Raw genomic sequence first — 20,327 nt, forward strand, 5'->3', positions numbered from 1 at the left:
GGAATGTACCTTTACAGCTCAACCATGAAGAGATGGGTTGTCCTGTCTTTTTAATTCTTGTGGGTGCCACAATGTTGCCTATTGTTCTGTTTTTCTTGTAGGAGTATCTTAGGCCCTCTGTAACTACCTGTTGGAGTTTGTCATCTGCAGATAGCATATTAAAATTATGCCTCACTATTTGGCAGATTTCTCTATATTCTCTTGAATACTCTGTTAGAAAGACAATTTTGTTGTCTTTCCTTTCCTCAATGTGGGATTTTGGTCTAAGGAGTCTTTCCCTAGGTATTCCTCTTACAATATTCCTAGCTTTGGTGATGACAGAACTCCTATAGCCCCTCTCTTTCAAGCGTAAGGTCAGATCATTGGCCTGTTTCTCGTAAACCCCTGCATCGCTGCAGTTCCTTTTCAGCCTAATGAACTGACCCTTCGCTACTCCCTTAAACACTCCTGGTGGGTGGCAACTAGCTGCATGTAGCAGTGAGTTGCCCGTAATGGGTTTACGGTAGGTCTCTGAGCTGATGAAGTGACCATGTCTACCTCTGAGAGTCACATCTAAAAAATTAATGGTGTCACATTGTGTTTCATTTGTAAAGTGAAGCCCCATAGAGTCATCTTCAAGACTTTTAATGAATATCTGTAGTTCAGCTTCACTACCTCCCCATATAAAGAGGAGGTCGTCGATATAGCGACCATACCAAACCACCCTGTCTTTGTGAGGATTCCCATCTCCATAGACGTGGGACAGCTCCCACCAACCCATAAACAGGTTGGCGTAGGAGGGGGCAAATTTCGCCCCCATAGCAGTCCCACGCCTCTGGAGAAAGAAATCCCCCTCAAATTCAAAGTAGTTATGGTTGAGAAGGAAGTAGGTAACTTCTATCACAAAATTCACAAAGTTTGATTCCGGTCCATATTGTTTCTCTAGAAAGAAACGAATGGCTTGCAACCCCTTTTTGTGTGGAATAGAGGTATAGAGCGATTTCACATCGGCTGTTAACCAGACATAATGTTTGCTCCAAACTATTTTAGATAGAAGATTAAGTACATGTTTTGTGTCTGAGAGAAAGCTCCATAGAGCACTCACCAATGGCTGCAACACATGATCCAGCCACTCTGACAGGTGCTCCAGCAGGGATCCAATGCCACTCACGATTGGCCTCCCCTGTACGTTTTCAGTGGACTTGTGGACCTTGGGTAGGTGGTTAAACGTAGGAATGGTGGGATTAGACACTAAGAGATAGTCTCGTGTCTTAGCATCAATAAAGCCTAGCTCCACACCATCATCCACAAGGGAGGCCAACCGCCGCTGGAACCTCCCCGTCGGATCACCCGGCAGAGCACTGTAGTCATCGATATTTCCTAGTTGCCTATAGGCCTCCTCCCTGAAAGTACTGGCATTAAGCACCACTATGGTGCCACCCTTATCAGCAGCCCTTACCACTATGTTATTGTTGCTGGCTATGCTGTCTAGTGCCTTCCTCTGTAATGCTGATATATTGTTATGTCTGCCTCTCTCTGACTTATAATACAATGTTGTAAGGTCTGACTCTACCCTCTGCTGGAACTTCTCCAGGAATTGGCCCCTGTTCTGGATAGGATAGAACGAGGACTTACACTTAAAGGACGGAACCTGTATACTCCCGACCCCACTAGCCTCATCCCCTAATATCTCTAGGGACCTAATGTCACAGAGTTCCTGGAAACTTAATTGATTTTCGGGGTCTAAGCCTACCGAGCCTCCTGACCTGTTCCTGGGAATGGATACATGGCTCTCATCACTCCCTCCCTCCTGGGAATGGTAGAACTTTCTCAGTGTCAGTTTCCGAATTAATTTATTGACATCAAGTTGTTGTTTTTCTTCACTCAGAGCGCCAATGCGCTATGTTTACTGTCTGTAAATAAATTCTTTGTGCATAGATCTGCTGCTCGTGCTCCTTTTTTCTATTTTGTTTGCACTTGCCTGGCCTTTAGTGTAGCACAGCAGCTAAGTATTGCACCATTGTCCTGACCGCATCTACACGCCTAACACCTGGGACGTTAATGAAAGGAGGAGTCACCCACTGCAGCCACCGGAGCTCACACAGGAGCTGGATACCAATTGAATGAGACAATCCATACACAGCAAAGAAACCGGATATATTGCCGAAACGGACTGTCGCTCAGGTTCCAGTAGTACACAGGTATGGAGTGTGGACTGTTGGCATCTTTATATACATGTATTAGTTATCTAGGGTGTTTGCACCTATAACCTCATACGTGTGCATTCAGCGGTGGTATATGATTCTCACCGGTCCTAACTCGAGGTAGGGAAAACTCATAGGACCTGGTCACTTTCCACTATCAATACTTGATATTCTAACAAACGCTTGCATTGCGTGTTGGGAGCTAGCTGATCAACACACTGCTCTCAGCTGATAGGTATACGTTATCATTGTTACTCTCCACTCTAATTGACTTTCCCTTATTTGTTATTTACCGTTAAAGGTGGTTTGGCTTCTATGACGTTTATATTGCCAAATAAAATATATGATTTAATTACGCTAATTTTCAAGTCCAAGTGGGTAAGTTATGATTGTTAAGTTATGTAGATTTGATTTGGATAATTTAATTATATGAAAAAAAATCAAACTTTTGGAATCCTTTAATGAAGGAAGATAAGCTAACATTTTTCCATTTTTTTATTATTATAAACAGTGTATATCTACATAGGACCGTCGCTCTGGTTCCTTAAAATAAAACATTATTTAAGCCGACCCCTGATAAAGGCTATGTGATCTGTAGAAAGGGATTCAGTGAAAGGCAGCTGCAGACAATTTATCTGCAGTCAGGACTTATGTCAGGTTGAACCTGAACTTGACATTGAGCCAAACTACTAAGCATCTAATAAATCATTTCTGTGCCTCCCACTGATCCCCCATGGAAATAATACTGATAAACGACCAGGCAGATCAATCCAGTGAACCAACAAAAGGCAACAATTACCAGTCTCCCACTGCTGCCCTTAAAAAACTGACCCAAGACCATGAAATAAACCTCCCTCTTGTGTGATTACCCGTCCTTGAGGGATTCCTGTGTGCTGGCTCTGTCTGTATAGTCAGTATGTACGCAATGTTTTCATTCTTCTCTTCTCACCAATCTATCACTGTGGCCACTAATCTCAAGTCACAAACACTCATCAATTCTCATCTCAGGAGCAATTACTGGAAAATGCATGCACAGCAAAGTGAGGCAAAACATTCTGTCTGCCCATCCCTTGGTGAAATAGAGTCCATTTTCAGAGTTGGTTACTGTGCATGTAGAATAGCTAACATTACACAAAACGGCATATTAGATTCACTCAGTTTGCATATTCTAAACGTTATAATCACACATCAAGCCAGGCTATAATAATCACATTTTAATAACAGAAGAAACATACTGTGAGAAAATCGCTGGGTGATGGGCGTTCCTGGGTAAGGGTAGGTTCGGCTTTCCCACTGAATGTTCCCATCTTGGACCGCCTTTATAAAACCGTGGTAGCACTGATGGGCAACACCTGTGGACAGTAAACTGATATTATTAGAGGAAAAAATACAATAATGTTCATTCCACCTGAATGCAAGAATAATGTACAGCGCGTTAATGGTGCAGCGAATCAGACAACCAAATCAATTTGATAATGAAGCATAAAGGGAACCCATTACTACACCACCTCAACAGCTCATATATACACACACAACTTTGTAATATTCCTTTATTATTTTGTCTTCCTCTCCTGTAATAAGACGCACTGTAAACAACTGTCTCACGTTTCATGTGTTCCAAAAGATCCTTTATATTTACTGGAGTGTATTAAATTGAACACTATTAACTCATTTAACTTTATCTTGTCATTTCAAATAGCAGCTTTTGCCCATTAAAACCAGCACCTATATTGAAAATGTAAATACTGCAGAACTAGCGATATAAAAGGAATGTTAACAGGCAGCAGCAGAAATCAACCTTCAAGTTTCAGAAGAGAGAGAGCCCAGCCCTTTTAAAAAGGTGATCAGCTTTGTATACAGTAAACTTATATCCACTGCTTTTCTGTATTTATTAACACTTAAACACTGAGATTATATAATGTAAAATGGTAAATTATATGTAGGAAAAAAAATAAATATTGTACTGTCTAAATTTAAAAAACTTGATAGGCTGCAAAAACACCCTCTTAAAGGGGACACTAAACGCAAATGTTTTCTTTAATGATTCAGATAGAGCATGCAATTTTAAGCAACTTTCTAATTTACCCATTCTTGGTTGAGAACCTGGGTTATGCTTACTGGTGGCTAAATGTCAGCCTCCAATAAGCAAGCGCTATCCATAGTGCGTAACCTAAAATGGGCTGGCTGCTAATATTTACATTCATGATTTTCAAATAAAGATAGCAAGAGAACGAAGAAAAATTGATAATAGGAGTAAATTAGAAAGTTGATTAAAATTGCATGCTCTATCTGAATCCTGAAATAAAAAGTTGGGTTCAGTGACTTTTTAAAGAACATGAAAACCACATTTTTTTTCTTTCATGATTCAGAGAGCATGAAGTTATCCAATTTGTTTTGTTCTTTTGATATTCTTTGTTAAAATGCATACCTAGGTAGGCTCAGAAGCTGCTCCCATATGCCTCGTGTTATTGGCTAGCCCATGTGCATTGCAAGATAATGAAGCAAAGTACATAATAGATTTCATCTGAATCATGGAAGAAGAAAAAAAATTGGGTTGCATGTCCCTTTAAGTTTCCAAAAACTCTTGATTTTAGTTGTCAACACTGCAATGCTATGCAGAAAAAAAGCTATTGCAATACAAAATACGAGCTTTGTGGCTACGACTTCAGACCAGAAGTTACAAGACGCTGCATTATTTTGTGCTCGGATTGCAATGAGAAGCATTTTCCTTCTCCTCCTCTGCTTATCGACTATTTTTACCAATTGTCTGTTTATGGCCAGTTCCCCTGCAGACCTTTTTGAAAAGAGTCTTAATTTATTCTATTTATGTTGTTTTAGATTTCTTTTTTGCCTATGAAATGTGTTTGTTTTATGGCTTTAAGCCCACTTGCAGGTTTCTTCCCTTTTAAGGATAAAATAGAAATAAAAATTGAACTATTCAAGAAGGAATGGGTCTCTCCACTGGCTCGTGTGATGCAGGAAATCTCAGTGGGAGATCGTGTGTGGATATATCCATATATAAGCCTGTTCCAAAATGTTCTATTTGATTGTTAAAGGGACATTCTAGTAACAGAAAAAAATATATGACATGATCTAATCCATTAGAGCACGTAACAGACTAATCGATCCTACACTACTGTGTTTAATCCCCACTGATGGTCCTGCGCAGAAAACACCACTGATCCAATCAGCAGCGCTACATGCACGACTCTGATGTGGAAGTAGCTGCTGATTGGATCAGTGGCGATTTCCACTTCGGGCCAGCAGTGCACTGCACATACCAAGTTGTATTTGTACTGTGTGTTTAATCCCTTTGTGGGGATTAAAAAGAGTGTATGGTCAATAGTCTTAAAAATGATATGCTCTAATGGATACAAGCATGTGTTTTTTTTATTAATTTTACTATAATGGCCCCTGTAATATAAAATGATAAATCATATTTAGATAAAAAAAACTGCAATATACTTTCATTATTTATTTTGTCCCCCTTTCCTATAATTCCATTCTAAAATTGTGAGTTTTTCAGTTTCTGATAGAAATGGAAGTGCAAAGCACTGTTATATTCCACACAACCATTGGCTGCACACTCTAGTGACCTATTTATAACTGTCCTTAATTGGCCACAGCAGAGAAGGTAACCTAAGTTACAACATGGCAACGCTTATTGTTTTAGAGACACTAAAATCTTACACGTATTTTGTCACTAAATAGCTAATGAAACTTTAAAAAATATATCTGAATTTTATTCTCAGGCTAATTTTTTCTTTGAATGCATCATTCTAACTAGCATTTAGTGATTAGTGTCCCTTTAAAAAGGGACAGTCTACAATAGAATTTTTATTGTTTTAAAAGATATAATCCCTTTATTACCCATTCCCCAGTTTTGCATAACCAACACAGTTATAATAATATACTTTTAACCTCTTTGATGCCCTTGTATCTAAGCCTCTTCTGACATCCCCTGATCACATGACTTTGTATTTATTATCTATTGACTTGCATTTAGTACTGTGTTGTGCTAAATCTTAAATAACGCCCCAGGCGTGAACACAATGTTATCTATATGGCCCACATGAACGAACAGTATCCTGTTGTGAAAATCAAATAAAAAAACATGCGATTAAATGTCTGTCTATAGAGCCTTTGAAAAAAGGCAGGTATTTAAGAGGTTTAAATGTTATAAAGTATATTAATCTAACAATGTTGCTTGTGCAAAGCTGGGGAATGGATAATAAAGGCATTGTCTATCTTTTTAAACAAAAACAATTTTAGTGTAGAATGTCCCTTTAAGGAACAGTATTAACCTTGTAATTGTAGGATTTTTCTGCACTCCTGCTAGGTATGTGTGAGAAAACCACTAAATGCACCTTGTTCTCTGCAAATGTTTTAATAACCAGACTACACCACTTCCCTTATTTGGAAGAGTCAATCAGGACTGGAGTAGACACAGCTAGCCAGTCAGTTAGCAAAAGTTGCATTGTTTTGAAGTTAGTTATCTTATAAACTCTGCTGAAAATAATGCAGGACAGGTATAAGGCAGAGTAAGGCTGGTAAAGTCTGACGTGTACATCCAGTCTTCTGAATTGGACGACTATTAAAAGTGACAGTAAACATTTTTTTACATTATTGCGTTATATGTGTGTAATTAAAAAGGGTATCCAGAGACACCTTTTGTAAAGGCAATTTTAAATAGCTTTAGTCCAAAACAGCCTGGTTTCCCCCTTCCTAGCCCTTTAGGGGAGATGAGTAAGTTTATGTATTTAAATGGTGCGTCTGAATTAGATTAGAAAATGTATAATGCAGTCCTGTACATGTCAGTATTTATCAATGATTGTTTAGTCTAAGAAAATAGCTTAAAAAGACAATACACACGAGATTGCAAAAAAATCTTTGTGTGTAATAATACAACTCTGAAACCTTTGGAAATTCAGTCTGCAGACTTCAGAAGGTTAGAGGAGAGAAGGGAGAGAGGTATATTAAAAGGACATAATACTTATATGCTTAAAGTGAAGTTAAATTTTCATGAATGAGTGCCCGTTTTTTTAAATTATTATTAAAAACAGGGGCACTTTCATTCATAAAAGTTTACATTGCAGCACTTTTGTTAAAATACTTAACTTTTTTTTTATCCAAGCCGGACCAGCGATCCCCTGCCCGCAGATATTCTGTACTTACGTCAGCAATGACAAATCCGGCTTCCTCCAGTCGTGGCTTCCCCCCAGAGCAAACATTTCCCAAGGCCATGCCGTGATTGGAGGAAGCCGGTTTAGTCATTGCTGTGTAAGTACAGTAGGAAGAAGCCGGCGGAGGAATCGCTGGTCCGGCTTGGAAGAAGAAAAGGGTATTTTAACAAAACCGCTGCAATGTAAATTTTCATGAATAAAAGTGCCCCTGTTTTTAACCCCTTAACAAACAAGGACGCGCCAGGCACGTCCTACAAAAAGTGTCGGTTAATGACCAAGGACGCACCTGTTTCAAGCGGTGGAAGCGATACAGATCGCTTCCAGCCACTTTTAGGGTATTGAGGCATTGTGCAATACCCTGTTTAAGGACACTGATGCAGAGAGGGGGACCGCTACACTATGAGACATCAATAGTGAAAGGGAAGGAGGGAGAGTGAGTCAAGTATTGGGAAAGGGATCTGGGAGGGGGTAGGGTATTGAGGGGGGGGGCAGATACACTACAGAAAATGGGGCAAATATAAAAAAAAAAAAACATTCCTTTCCTTCCTGTTAGGGAGAGTCTACAACTTCATTCCTTACTGTTGGGAAATACAACACTTGACCACCAGGAGGAGGCAAAGACACCCAGCCAAAGGTTTAAATATCCCTCCCACTTCCCCTATCCCCCAATAATTCTGCCGAGGGAACAAGGAAAAGGAGAAACATTAGGGTATAAAAGGTGCCAGAAGAAATATAAAAAAGGAGCCGCCCAACAAAAAAAAAAGGGTTGTGGACTCTCCCTGCCAAGAGGGAAAGGAATTTATCTGGTAAGCATAAATTATGTTTTCCTTCCATAAGGCAGGGAGAGTCCAAAACTTCATTCCTTACTGTTGGAAAAACTATACCAAAGTATACCACTGAATGAACAACGGGAGGGAATAGGAAAAAAAAAAAAAAAGAGACAGACCCTATTCCCAAAAGCTGCTTCAGTCGAACCAAAAACATAAAACTTGTAAAATTTAGAAAAAAAAAAAAAAAAGTGTGTAAGGCCTAGGTATCCACCTTACAAATCTGATCCATTGAGGCTTCATTCTTAAAAGCCCAAGAGGAAGCCACTGCTCTAGTGGAAAGAGCTGTAATCCTTTCAGGAGGCTGTCGTCCCGTTGTCTCATAAGCTAAGTGGATGACACTCCTCAACCAGAAAGATAGAGAAGTTGTATTAGCCTTCTGCCCCTTACACTTCCCAGTAGATGACAAAAAAAAAAAAAAGAGGAAGATTGTCTGAATTCCATAGTAGCCTGAAGATAGAACTTCAAGGCACGAACCACATCTAGATTATGAAGCAAACGTTCCTTCGCTGAAGGAGGATTAGGACACAAGGAAGGAACAACAATTTCTTGATTAATGTTACGATTCAACACCACCTTAGGTAGGAACCCTAGTTTAGTGCGTAAAACCGCCTCATCAGCATGAAAAAAAAAAAAAACAGATAAGGGAGATCACATTGCAAAGCCGAAATCTCCGAAACTCTGCGTGCAGAGGCAATAGCCATCAAAAAAAGAACCTTCTAAGAGAATTTAATGTCAACAGTATGCATAGGCTCAAACAGAGCCTGCTGCAAAACAATAAGAATAAGATTGAGGCTCTAAGGCAGAGACCCAGATCTAAACACAGGTCTGATCCTAGCCAGAGCCTTAAAGGACTGCACATCCGGAAGCTCAGCCAATCTTTTGTGCAGTAACACCAACAGGGCCGATCTCAGTCCCTTCAGGGAACTAGCAGATAGGCCCTTCTCCAGTCCATCCTGGCAACCTTAACCTTATGCCCGGAAAACCCACGCTCTTCACACCAGTACAAGTCCTCCACACTTTATGGTAGATACGACTAGTAACTGGCTTACGAGCTTGAACCAGAGTGTCTATAACACTCTCACAGAACCCTCTTTTGGCCAAGACTAAGCGTTCAATCTCCACACAGTCAGCCTCAGTGAATCTAGATTTTGATGAACAAAGGGACCCTGAATCAGCAGAACTCTGCGACAAGGTAACCTCCACTGAGGAGATGAGGACATCCCCACCAGATCCGCAATCACGTCCTTCGTAGCCACAATAGAGCAATCAGAATCACAGATGATCTCTCCTGCTTGATGTGAGCCACCACACAAGGAAGAATTGGGAATGGAGGAAAAAGATATGAGACAACCTTCATGGTACCGATAGGGCATCTATCAATTCCGCCGGAGGATCCCTTGACCCGTACCTGGGTAGCTTGGTATTAATTCACCCAAGGAGTTAGGAAAACAGCACACCTTTATCTTTCTTTTTCAGTGGGGCACAGAATAAAGGACTTGCCTACATGACTAAGAGCCTGTTTAGGCTTGAAACATATGTTTGCTGCTGAGGACCCTATGTGGAAATAAAGATTATTTTAAAGAATTTTGGAGGCTGGAATATCTTTTGTTCTTTGCTTGGTATTGAGACGGGATGCCATGAGATCTATCTCCGGCGTCCCCCACCCGCTGCATATCTCTGCAAACACCTCTGGGTGAAGAGACCATTCCCCTGGGTGAAAGGATTGCCTGCTGAGGAAGTCCGCTTCCTAGTTGTCCACACCCGGAATGTGGATTGCTGACAGCGTACATTTGTGAGTCTCCACCCACTCTAGGTTCCAAGATACTTCTCTCATCTCCAAGGAACTTTTCGTTCCCCCTTGATAGTTGATATAGGAGACCAAAGTTATATTGTCTAATTGGAATCTTATAAACTGGGACAAACCCAGAAGGGGCCAAGCCTTTAAGGCATTTAAGATTGCCCGGAGTTCCAAAATATTGATAGGAAGGGAGGAACTCCTGAGTCCACAGACCTTGTGCCTTCTTGGTACCCCAAACTGCTCCCCAGCTGGAAAGGCTTGCGTCCGTACTTGCAATCTCCCAGGACGGTCTTAAAAAGCATGTGCCTTGGGACAGATGATCTGGACAGAGCCACCAGGAGAGCGAATCTCTCGACAGGCTGTCCAGCATGATCAGTTGAGACAGACCTGAATGGTCGCCATTCCGTTGTCTCAGCATGCATAGTTGTAAGAGTCCGAGATGGAATCTGGCAAAAGGAATGATGTCCATGCAGGACACCATGAGTCAGATTACCTCCATACACTGAGCTGCTGAGGGTCTCGGAGGAGGCCTGGAGGGCAAAACATGCAGAAGTTAGCTTGCAACGTCTCTGATCTGTGAGGAATGTTCTCATGGATATGGAGTCTATTATTGTCCCCAGGAAATTCACCTTTGTACTTGGAGTAAGAGAACTCTTTTCCAAGTTTATCTTCCATCCATGTGATCGAAGAAGACTGAGAAAGGACTCAATGTTCTTCCGCTAGAAGAAAAGATTATGCCTGTACCAAGATATTGTCCAGGTAAGGCAATACCTCGTGTTCTGGCAACGGCTAGAAGAGCCCCCAAAACCTTTGTAAATATCCTTGGAGCAGTAGCTAGGCCAACGGAAGAGCTATGAACTGGAAGTGCTGATCCAGAAAAGTAAACCTCGGGAACTGAAAATGTTCCCTGTGAATCGGGACGTGAAGGTATGCATCCTTCAGGTCTATTGTGGTCATAAACTGTCCTTCGTGAACCAGAGGCAGGATTGACTATTATTTCCATCTTTGGAACCACGAAAAGGTTTGAATAAAACTCCAAACCTCTTTCTGCTGTAGGTACCGGGACAATTACTCCTAGAGGAGAGATTCCGTACGCAACCAAAGGCGGCAGCCCTCTTTTCTGTTCTTGTCAAAAGACTGGTGAGTAGGAATCTGCCCCTGGGCAGATGAGACTTGAATCTATCCTGTATCCTTGAGATACAACCTCCAGGAGCCAAGGAGCCTGTACATCCTGGAACCAAGCATATGAAGAAAAAAAAAAAAAAGAAAAAAACAGTCTGCCCCCTACTCAATCCAAACCCTGGAATTGGGGGCCGCCCCTTCATGCCGATTTGTTCTCGGCGAGCTTCTTAGTCTGTTTGGACTTATTCCAGGAGTGAGCCGGCTTCCAAGAACTCTTGGGCTGCTCAGACTTGGAAGAGGACTGCTGTTGTTGCGACATGTCAGCACGAAAAGAACGATAATTAGACAGTAGTCGTCCCTTAGGCCTATTTTTATCCTGCGGTAGGAAGACACCTTTCCCTTCGGTAACCAGAGGGAATGGAGTCCAGTCCTACACCAAATAAAATCTTCCCACTTGAAGGGAAGAGAAAGGAGTCTGGATTCAGAAGTTATATCTGCAGACCAAGACTTCAACCAAAGAGCCCGGCGGTCTAGAACCGCAAAGCCAGCAGCCTTTGCATTTATGCGAATAATCTGCATATTCGCATCACAGATGAAGTTAGCAATTCTCAGTGCTTTAATTCTCTCCTGAATATCCTCGAGGGGAGTCTCCACCTCAATGAGCTCCGACAGTGTCGCACTAGTAGGTAGCTACTCCAGCAACCGCGGCTACAGCTGCCGCTGGTTGAAATAAAAACCCTGTATGTTGAAACATCTTCCTCAGAAAAGTTTCCATTTTTTTATCCATAGGCTCCCTAAAAGAAGAACTATCTTCCAGAGGGATAGTAGTATGCTTAGCCAGTGTGGAGATACTGCCATCCACCTTCGGGATGGAGCAACACAAATCTAATTGCGTCAGGGACCGGGAATAATTTTTTTTTTTAAAGTAAACGAGAGGGGAAAAAGTTCCTACTTTTTCCCATTCGTTACTAATAATATTCGCCAGCTTAACTAGCACAGGAAAAGTCAGAGGGACCTTTCTATCTTCGTAAACCCTGTCTAATTTAGGCATCTTAGGCTCATCAGAGAGTGTAGCCTCTGGAACCTCTAGAGTAGACAGAACCTCCTTTAATAAAAAAAATGCAGAAGCTCAATTTTAAATCTAAAAAGGAGGGTTCCTCTGCTGAAGGAGGTTTAGTAACTGAAATCTCAGAAAGTTCACCCTCTGAAGCTACAGAGGTCAACTCATCCTTAGATAGCTGGGATAAAGTAGCTAAATCTGACAAATATTTAGATGACTCTAGGTCAGGAGAACTATGTTTAACCTTTCTCTTGCGCGTGTTAGAGCGAAGAAAGGCATACAGGGCCGCAGACACTGCCGATTTTAACTGCGTGGTAAAGTCTGCTATATAAAAAAAAAAAACTCCAGATGGAGGATTAGTTGAGCCGCTGGGAACTGCATGTAAAGTGGGTAATGTAGAAAGGGTAGTAATTTCTCGGGACCCAAATTCCTGAGAAGTAGATGGCTCAGAAGGGCTAATAGCGCTATGAGTATAAGCAGGCTCGTCTCCCTCCTTAGACTTTAGAACAGTATTTAGGCAAATGGAACAAAATTGAGCATGCGGGCAAACCAGAGCCTCCTCACAATATAAACAGGAATTATTAATCATTACAGAAGGAGTGGAACCTTCTAATGTAGTATCAGAGTCCTCCATAGCTTTGTATACCCACAGAAGGACAATCAAAAAGAAACTCTTATTTAAAAAACAGCACCTTAATACTCCCAATGGCTGGGGCACTCACCACCTCCTAGACCCAGGAAGCTGGCTGGAGTAGGTATACGTCGTATTCTCCTAAAACTTTGGGGCTTGGTTAGGAGTCTGAAAATCAGAAAAACTATACATTTTTTAAAAAAGAACTTTATGGGCTATATAAATAGATCATCTACAAAACATTTGAGACTGCACCCGGTCACATGGTACGTAAGACAGGACTTCTCCTGCTATGAAAAAGGGCGCCAAGCTATTATGAGCTGTGCAACGCTTCAAAAACTAAAGTGAAACCTGTGTGTTCCAAGCCAAAAAAAAAAAAAAACACACACAATATGAGCCTAAAGGAAAAAAACACCTCACATTAAGCTCACCAAACTGTTCAAATAATCTCCCTGGAGGAGATATTAACTCTTGATCCTATCAAGGTATAAAGGAGCCACACTGTGACCCTGTATAGCATTTTAAATTGTATATATAAAACACAGTCTTGTGGAACAGGCACAGCCTCTCAAGTGTGACAGTCTTGAAGCAGCACTTCTGACATGGACTTGAGTGTGTAGCAGTGAAACTCGTCAACACTGATTGCTCAGGAGCTGTTAGGCGACAGTCTGGATGGGTTCGCAGAAAACTTTCCCTGCACCTCCAGACTAACTTTCATCAATACTCTCACTGAGAGGTTGACATTACTACTTAAAACTCCAGTCCTTTCTCAAAGGGAACATATCCATTACAGGGCTATCCAAATCATCCGACACTAATCTGCCACCTCCTATAATGACGAAAGGCAAAGAATGACTGGGGTATAGTTAAAGTGGGATAGATATTTAAGCCTCTTGGCTGGGGTGGCTGCCTCCTTCTGGTGGCCAGGTATTGTATTTCCCAACAGTAAGGAATGATGTTGTGGACTCTCCCTGCCTTATGGACAGACAGCTGCCAGTACCTAAGATAGCGGCCAATATTTCAAGGGGGGATCCTACACCTCAAAAAAATATATATATAAAAAAAAAAAAAAATCTTTAAAACACAAACAAAAACACCTTTATTTTTATACTGGCCGACTTTCTGCCAGTACTTAAAGGGACACTGAACCCAATTTTTTTCTTTCGTGATTCAGATAGAGCATGCAATTTTAAGCAACTTTCTAATTTACTCCTATTATCAAATTTTCTTAATTCTCTTGGTATCTTTATTTGAAATGCAAGAATGTAAGTTTAGATGCCGGCCCATTTTTGGTGAATAACCTGGGCTATTCTTGCTGATTGGTGGATAAATTCATCCACCAATAAAAAAGTGCTGTCCAGAGTCTGAACCAAAAAAAAAAGCTTAGATGCCTTCTTTTTCAAATAAAGATAGCAAGTGAACGAAAAAAAATGTATAATATGAGTAAATTAGAAAGTTGCATGCTCTATCTGAATCACGAAAGAAAAAATTTGGGTTCAGTGTCCCTTTAAGATAGGGGTGACAATTGTTAGGTAGGGGAGGGAAGAGCCATTTGAGAGGGGTTAGGGAGGGATCAGGGGGTGGGACGTGTCAGATGGGAGGCCGATTTCTACACTAAAGCTAAAATTGACCCTACAAGCTACCTAATTAACCCCTTCACTGCTGGGCATAATACAAGTGTGGTGCACTGCAGCATTTAGAGGCCTTCTAATTACCAAAAAGTAATGCTAAAGCCATAAATGTCTGCTATTTCTGAACTAAAGGGATCCCAGAGAAGCATAACCATTAGTGCCATAATAATTTCAGTGAGAAACCTAAAGTTTGTGAAAAAGTGAACAATTTTTTTATTTGATCGCATTTGGCGGTGAAATGGTGGCATGAAATATACCAAAATACTTTCCATACATACATACACACACGTGAAGGGTTATTCAGGAATTCCTGACAGATATCAGTGTTCCAATGTAACTATTGCTAATTTTGGGGGAAATAATGGTTTGGAAATAGCAAAGTGCTACTTGTACTTATTGCCCTATAACTTCCAAATAGGCACACAACTTTGCTTTTTTTGGAAGTTATATCACCCCTGACAATTTCCATGATTTTCATTTAAAAATAATTGGGTGTTTGGATCAACAATATCATTTTGAAATATCAAATAACTGAAGGACACAGTAATATTTCAGTAGTGAAATGAGGTTTATTGGATTAACAGAAAATGTGCAATATGCATCAAAATGAAATTTGGGCACCCTTGTCATTTTGTCGATTTAAATATCTGTAATTAATTGGAACACACAATTGGTTTAGTGAACCCATTAAGCCTTGCACTTCATAGACAGGTGCATCTAATCATGAGAAAAGATATTTAAAGGGACACTGAACCCAATTTTTTTCTTTAACGATTCAGATAGAGCATGACATTTTAAGCAACTTTCTAACTTACTCCTATTAATGTTTCTTCGATCTCTTGCTATCCTTATGTTAAAAGCAGGAATGTAAACCCTTAGCAGCCAGCCCAATTTAGGTTCAGCACCATGGATAGCGCTTGCTTATTGGAGGCTTACATTTACCCACCAATAAGCAAGCATAACCCAGGTTCTCAAACAAAAATGGGCCAGCTCCTATGCATTACATTCCTGCTTTTTAAATAAAGAAAGCAAGAGAAGAAAAATTGATAATAGGAGAAATTAGAAAATTGCTTAAAATTGCATGCTTTATCTGAATCATGATAGAAAAGAAAAATGGGTTTGGTGTCCCTTTAAGGTGGCCAATTGCAAGTTGTTGTTCTCTTTGACTCTCCTCTGAAGAGTGGCAAACAGGGGCCGCAAAACAACTCTCAAATGACCTGAAAACAAAGATTGTTCAACATTATGGTTTAGGGGAAGGCTACAAAAAGCTATTGCAGAGATTTAAGCGGTCAGTGTCCACTGTGAGGAAATGGAAGACCACAGACAGTTCTTGTTAAGGCCAGAAGTGGCAGGACAAGTAAAATATCGGAGAGACAAAGGCAAAGGATGATGAGAATGGTCAAAAACAGTCCACAGACCACCTCCAAAGACCGACATCATCATCTTGTTGCAGATGGTGTCAATGTGCATCGTTCAACAATTCAGCGCACTTTGCACAAGGAGAAGCTGTATGGGAGAGTGATGCGGAAGAAGCCTTTTCTGCACACACGCCACAAACAGAGTCGCTTGAGGTATGCAAACGCACATTTGGACAAGCCAACTTCATTTTGGAAGAAGGTGCTGTGGACTGATGAAACAAAGATTGAGTTATTTGGTCATAACAAGGGGCATTATGCATGGCGGCAAAAGAAGACAGCGTTCCAAGACAAACACTTGCTACCAACAGTAAAATTTGGTGGGTGTTTCATCATGCTGTGGGGCTGTGTGGCCAGTGCCGGTACTGGAAATTTTGTTAAAGTTGAGGGTTACATGTATTACACTCAAAATTAGCAGATACTTGAGAATAATGTTGAGGAATCAGTCACAAAGTTGAAGTTAAGTCGGGGCTGGATATTTCAACAAGACAACGACCCAAAACACTGCTCAGAATCTACTCTGTCATTTATGCAGAGGAACAAGTACAAAGTTCTGGAATGGCCATCCAGGTCCCCAGACCTGAATATCATTGAAAATCTGTGAGGTGATTTGAAGCGGGCTGTCCATGCTCTGCAACCATCAAACCTAAATGAACTGGAGATGTTTTCCAAGGAGGAATGGTCCAAAATACCTTCATTCAGACACTCATTACAGGCTATAGGAAGAGTCTAGAAGCTATTATTTCTGCTAAAGGAGGCTCTACTAAATATTGATACGATATTTCTCTTGGGGTGCCCAAATTTATGCACCTGTCTAATGCCTAAACATACATACATACACATCCCTAAACGGCCTCAGCAGAGATAAGGAGCTGAAAATAAATATGGTTTTGCCAACAAAATGATAGTGACAAGCCTTGCCTACACCAGCAACAAGTCTAGACTGGCTACTCATAATAAAGGCAAATGGTAGTGGGAATCTGGCCATTAAACGATTGCAGCAATATGTTAATCTATTCTGAAAAACTTTCACACTTGAACAGAAAAGTCCCTTAAAAAAAAAAAAAAAAAAAAAAAAGGAGGACATAGCTTCTCTAGCCCACTGCCATCAATAGCATCCGTTAGATACATTTTAATAAACTGACATTAAAGCATAAATAAAAAGAGAGAAGCACTCAACTTGGGATTGAACAATAGCATAATAGCCTGTTCTATGGCCATTTATCACCCTAGAAGCAGCAGGAGAACGTTCCTGTAGCATATCAGTCTGATCCTGTCTTAACAGTGCATTACAGTCCCGAAATATCAGACAATCCCTCCCTAAACGAGAGAAAATGCAAAACCCCAGACGTACGTTTCGGCCTAGTGTGGGCCTTGTCAGTGAGGTGCAGCCATATCCCTCTAGGCACACAGAAGTATATGATTGTTTGCTTCACTATCCCTAGGGGAACGGCAAGACAAGTAATGAATAAATCCATATTTTGTTTATACATAGATTAAGTGAGAATGTAAGTTGTGGCATGATCCTGGCTATCGACTGCCTAAAGAGAGAGAGAGATTGCACAATACTTCTTAATATGGTTCTTAACCCCTAATGTAGCCTGTACATCTGCTGTCTTTTTTTGCTCTAAGGGGTTAAATACTGTAATAGAGAATAGCAGCTTACAGCGAGACCTGCACTATTGCTCAATACCTAGAGTGAGGAGTGTAGCAATGGAATAAAAACCCCTTATGGACACCCAACATATAGGGTATTTCCGTGTCATTAAGTATTTAATGATCCATATATAAGTTAAAGCATGCAATTTTAAGCAACTTTCTAATTTACTCCAATTAAATTTTATTCGTTCTCTTGATAAGCAGGAATCTAAGCTAAGGAGCCAGCCCATTTTTGGTTCAGCACACTGGATAGATTTGCTGAATGGTGGCTGCATAAAAATTGATAATAGGAGTAAATTAGAAAGTTGCTCAAAATTCTATGCTCTGAATCATTAAAAAAAATGTGGGTTTAGTATCACGTTAGTGGTTTGTATACTACAATGCAGTTAAAGCTTCAATAATTAACTTTTAGGGGATTACAATTTGTGTTTAATGTCACTTCCAACATTTCCCTTCTTTGAAGAAAGCCGTTTAGAAATGGAATTGATCTAGTTCCGGATTTCGGTGCATAATATTTCTTCTAGTATCATATTACTGAACCACACACACTAATAGGGAAACAGGAGTTGTCCTTACTGTTTACGGCGTTATCTGCCCCTAGGGATAACCTGAATACAAACATGCACTTCCTGTTAATTTAAATATCAATTTAACAAGCAAGCAAAACCTTAGAATGAAGAAAGGTTAATGTTTAATTTTCATATGGATAATAGATTTTTCTTTACCACCTATAAAAACTAAGCAAGTGTTTGTTTGTCCTGCCAAAGCTATAGTAGGTGACAGCCTTACCCTTGATGAGCCGGTACCACTGTTTGCACACTAAGGCTGCGGTCTTGTGTTCCTGATATGGAGACAGGAAGGACAAGATGTATTCCAGCACTTCCTCTGGTAGTTCTGACATGGACCGGTTGTGCCTAGTCTGCTCCAGCTCTGCCTGAGGATGCGGCTCGTCATCCTGCTCCATGGTCCCCTCTACTCCTTCCTCTGCATCAACAGCCATGAATGCATCATCTTCACTCTCAGAGGAGCTGGCCATGGCATTCCACAGGCTCCCTGGTGGGACAAGAGATTGTCAGAGTGAAAAGCTTACAACCACTTAGGTGTGTTAAAGGGACATTATAATGCTGGGTACAACTACAGTACCAGGATTATGCAATAAAAAGTGCATAACAAGATGGCGGCACACAGAGCTTGACCAACTGACATCTGTAATGGGTTTAAAAAAAAAAAAAAAAGGTAGAAGTTAAAGTGAGCTGCAGGTACAAAAGGAAAAACAAAAGCATGGTCGGTAGTAACGATGCTACTGTAGTTTTACTCAGCATTTTAATGTCCCTTTAAGTAAATGCCCACAATAATTCTCTAAAGAACCCACAAGAGCATTGTGCAATATACTCCAACAATCAGATCGCCAGATGAGATTACAAAACAGGTAAACAAGCTATCTGAACAAATCTTACACTGAGGTCTGGAGAATGAAAGACACCAACAATGTTGTATTGTAGCTCTGACAGTGTGATTTGAACCTGGCACATTCTGTTCCCCAGTATGGACAAAAGTCATCTTGGTTTACCATACTCATGTACTAGGGCTTGACAAATCCAGGAATCAAGGAAGCCATGACTGCTAAAAATTTACTTCTGGTTCGGCACATTGTTTAGTCTACATATACTTTATATTAACACCACTGTCAGGCTCCCCAGTAATATTAGCTTGTAATAATTAATATTAGCTCACAAAATAGTTTTTTTTTTTTTCTTATAGTCAATAAATGAAAAACAAAATAATTGTACCTTTGGCAGTTTTGCACCTTAAAGGGACAAGTACAAAAAAATGGTTTAAACAAACATGGAAATCAAAATGAAACTTTTAGAATTCAGAGCATACTTTATCAAATTGACCTTGGTCTCTTGGACCGATTTTTTTTCAGGAGTGTTCATGTGTCTTGCACAAAACATCTAGAGCATTAAGACACACATATACTACTTGCTACGGTAGGGTTGGGAGGTAAAGTTTTATAGGAATGACTTGATCGGTGGAACTTCCTTCTTTATTATAAACATAAAATGCATGTCATCTAACATTTGTCCAGGGGCCATTGTAGAACATGATACACTGAATTTCCTCTAACAACTAAGAAGCAATACACACCACTGCTGACTCACTGAGAGGGTGTGGTGTTTTATACTGGTGCACGGCCCTCACAGCATATGCGTGTATGCCACTGAAAAACAGTAATAACTTCTAATAGAAGCATTTTTGTTAATGGAGGTATATTGCAAACATACTTATATTTCAAATTAAAGGGATAGCAAAGTCAAAATGAAACTTGCATGATTTAGATAGAGCATGTCATTTTAAGACACTTAAAGGGACACTGTACCCAAAAATTTTCTTTCATGATTCAGATTGAGCATGACATTTTAAGCAACTTTCTAATTTACTCCTATTATCAAATTTTCTTCATTCTCTTGGTATCTTTATTTGAAATGCAAGAATGTAAGTCTAGATGCCGGCCCATTTTTGGTGAACAACCTGGGTTGTCCTTGCTGATTGGTGGATAAATTCATCCACCAATAAAAAAGTGCTGTCCAGAGTACTGAAACCAAAAAAAAGCTTAGATGCCTTCTTTTTCAAATAATGATAGCAAGAGAACGAAGAAAAATTGATAATAGGAGTAAATTAGAAAGTTGCTTAAAATTGCATGCTCTTTCTGAATTACAAAAGAAAAAATTTGAGTAGTGTCCCTTTAAATTCACTTCTATTTTTAAATGTGCGTCATTCTCTTGGTATCTGTAAAAAAAAAAAAACACGCACA

General features: G+C 40.3%; 1 protein-coding gene across 1 annotated transcript in view; it reads right to left on the bottom strand.

Annotated features, from left to right (window-relative positions):
* FBXO42 (F-box protein 42) overlaps positions 1–20,327 on the bottom strand; it is a 114,678-nt gene that overhangs the window by 76,459 nt on the left and 17,892 nt on the right. Inside the window, exons 2-3 of the mRNA XM_053690258.1 lie at positions 18,302–18,565; positions 3,419–3,535 (exon numbers count right to left, since the gene is read on the bottom strand). Of these exons, the coding sequence (XP_053546233.1) occupies positions 3,419–3,535; positions 18,302–18,548 (364 nt within the window). The 5' untranslated portion in view covers positions 18,549–18,565. The remainder of the gene's footprint in view (positions 1–3,418; positions 3,536–18,301; positions 18,566–20,327) is intronic.

Source organism: Bombina bombina, chromosome 8, assembly GCF_027579735.1.
Source record: "Bombina bombina isolate aBomBom1 chromosome 8, aBomBom1.pri, whole genome shotgun sequence".
Lineage (NCBI taxonomy): Eukaryota > Metazoa > Chordata > Amphibia > Anura > Bombinatoridae > Bombina > Bombina bombina.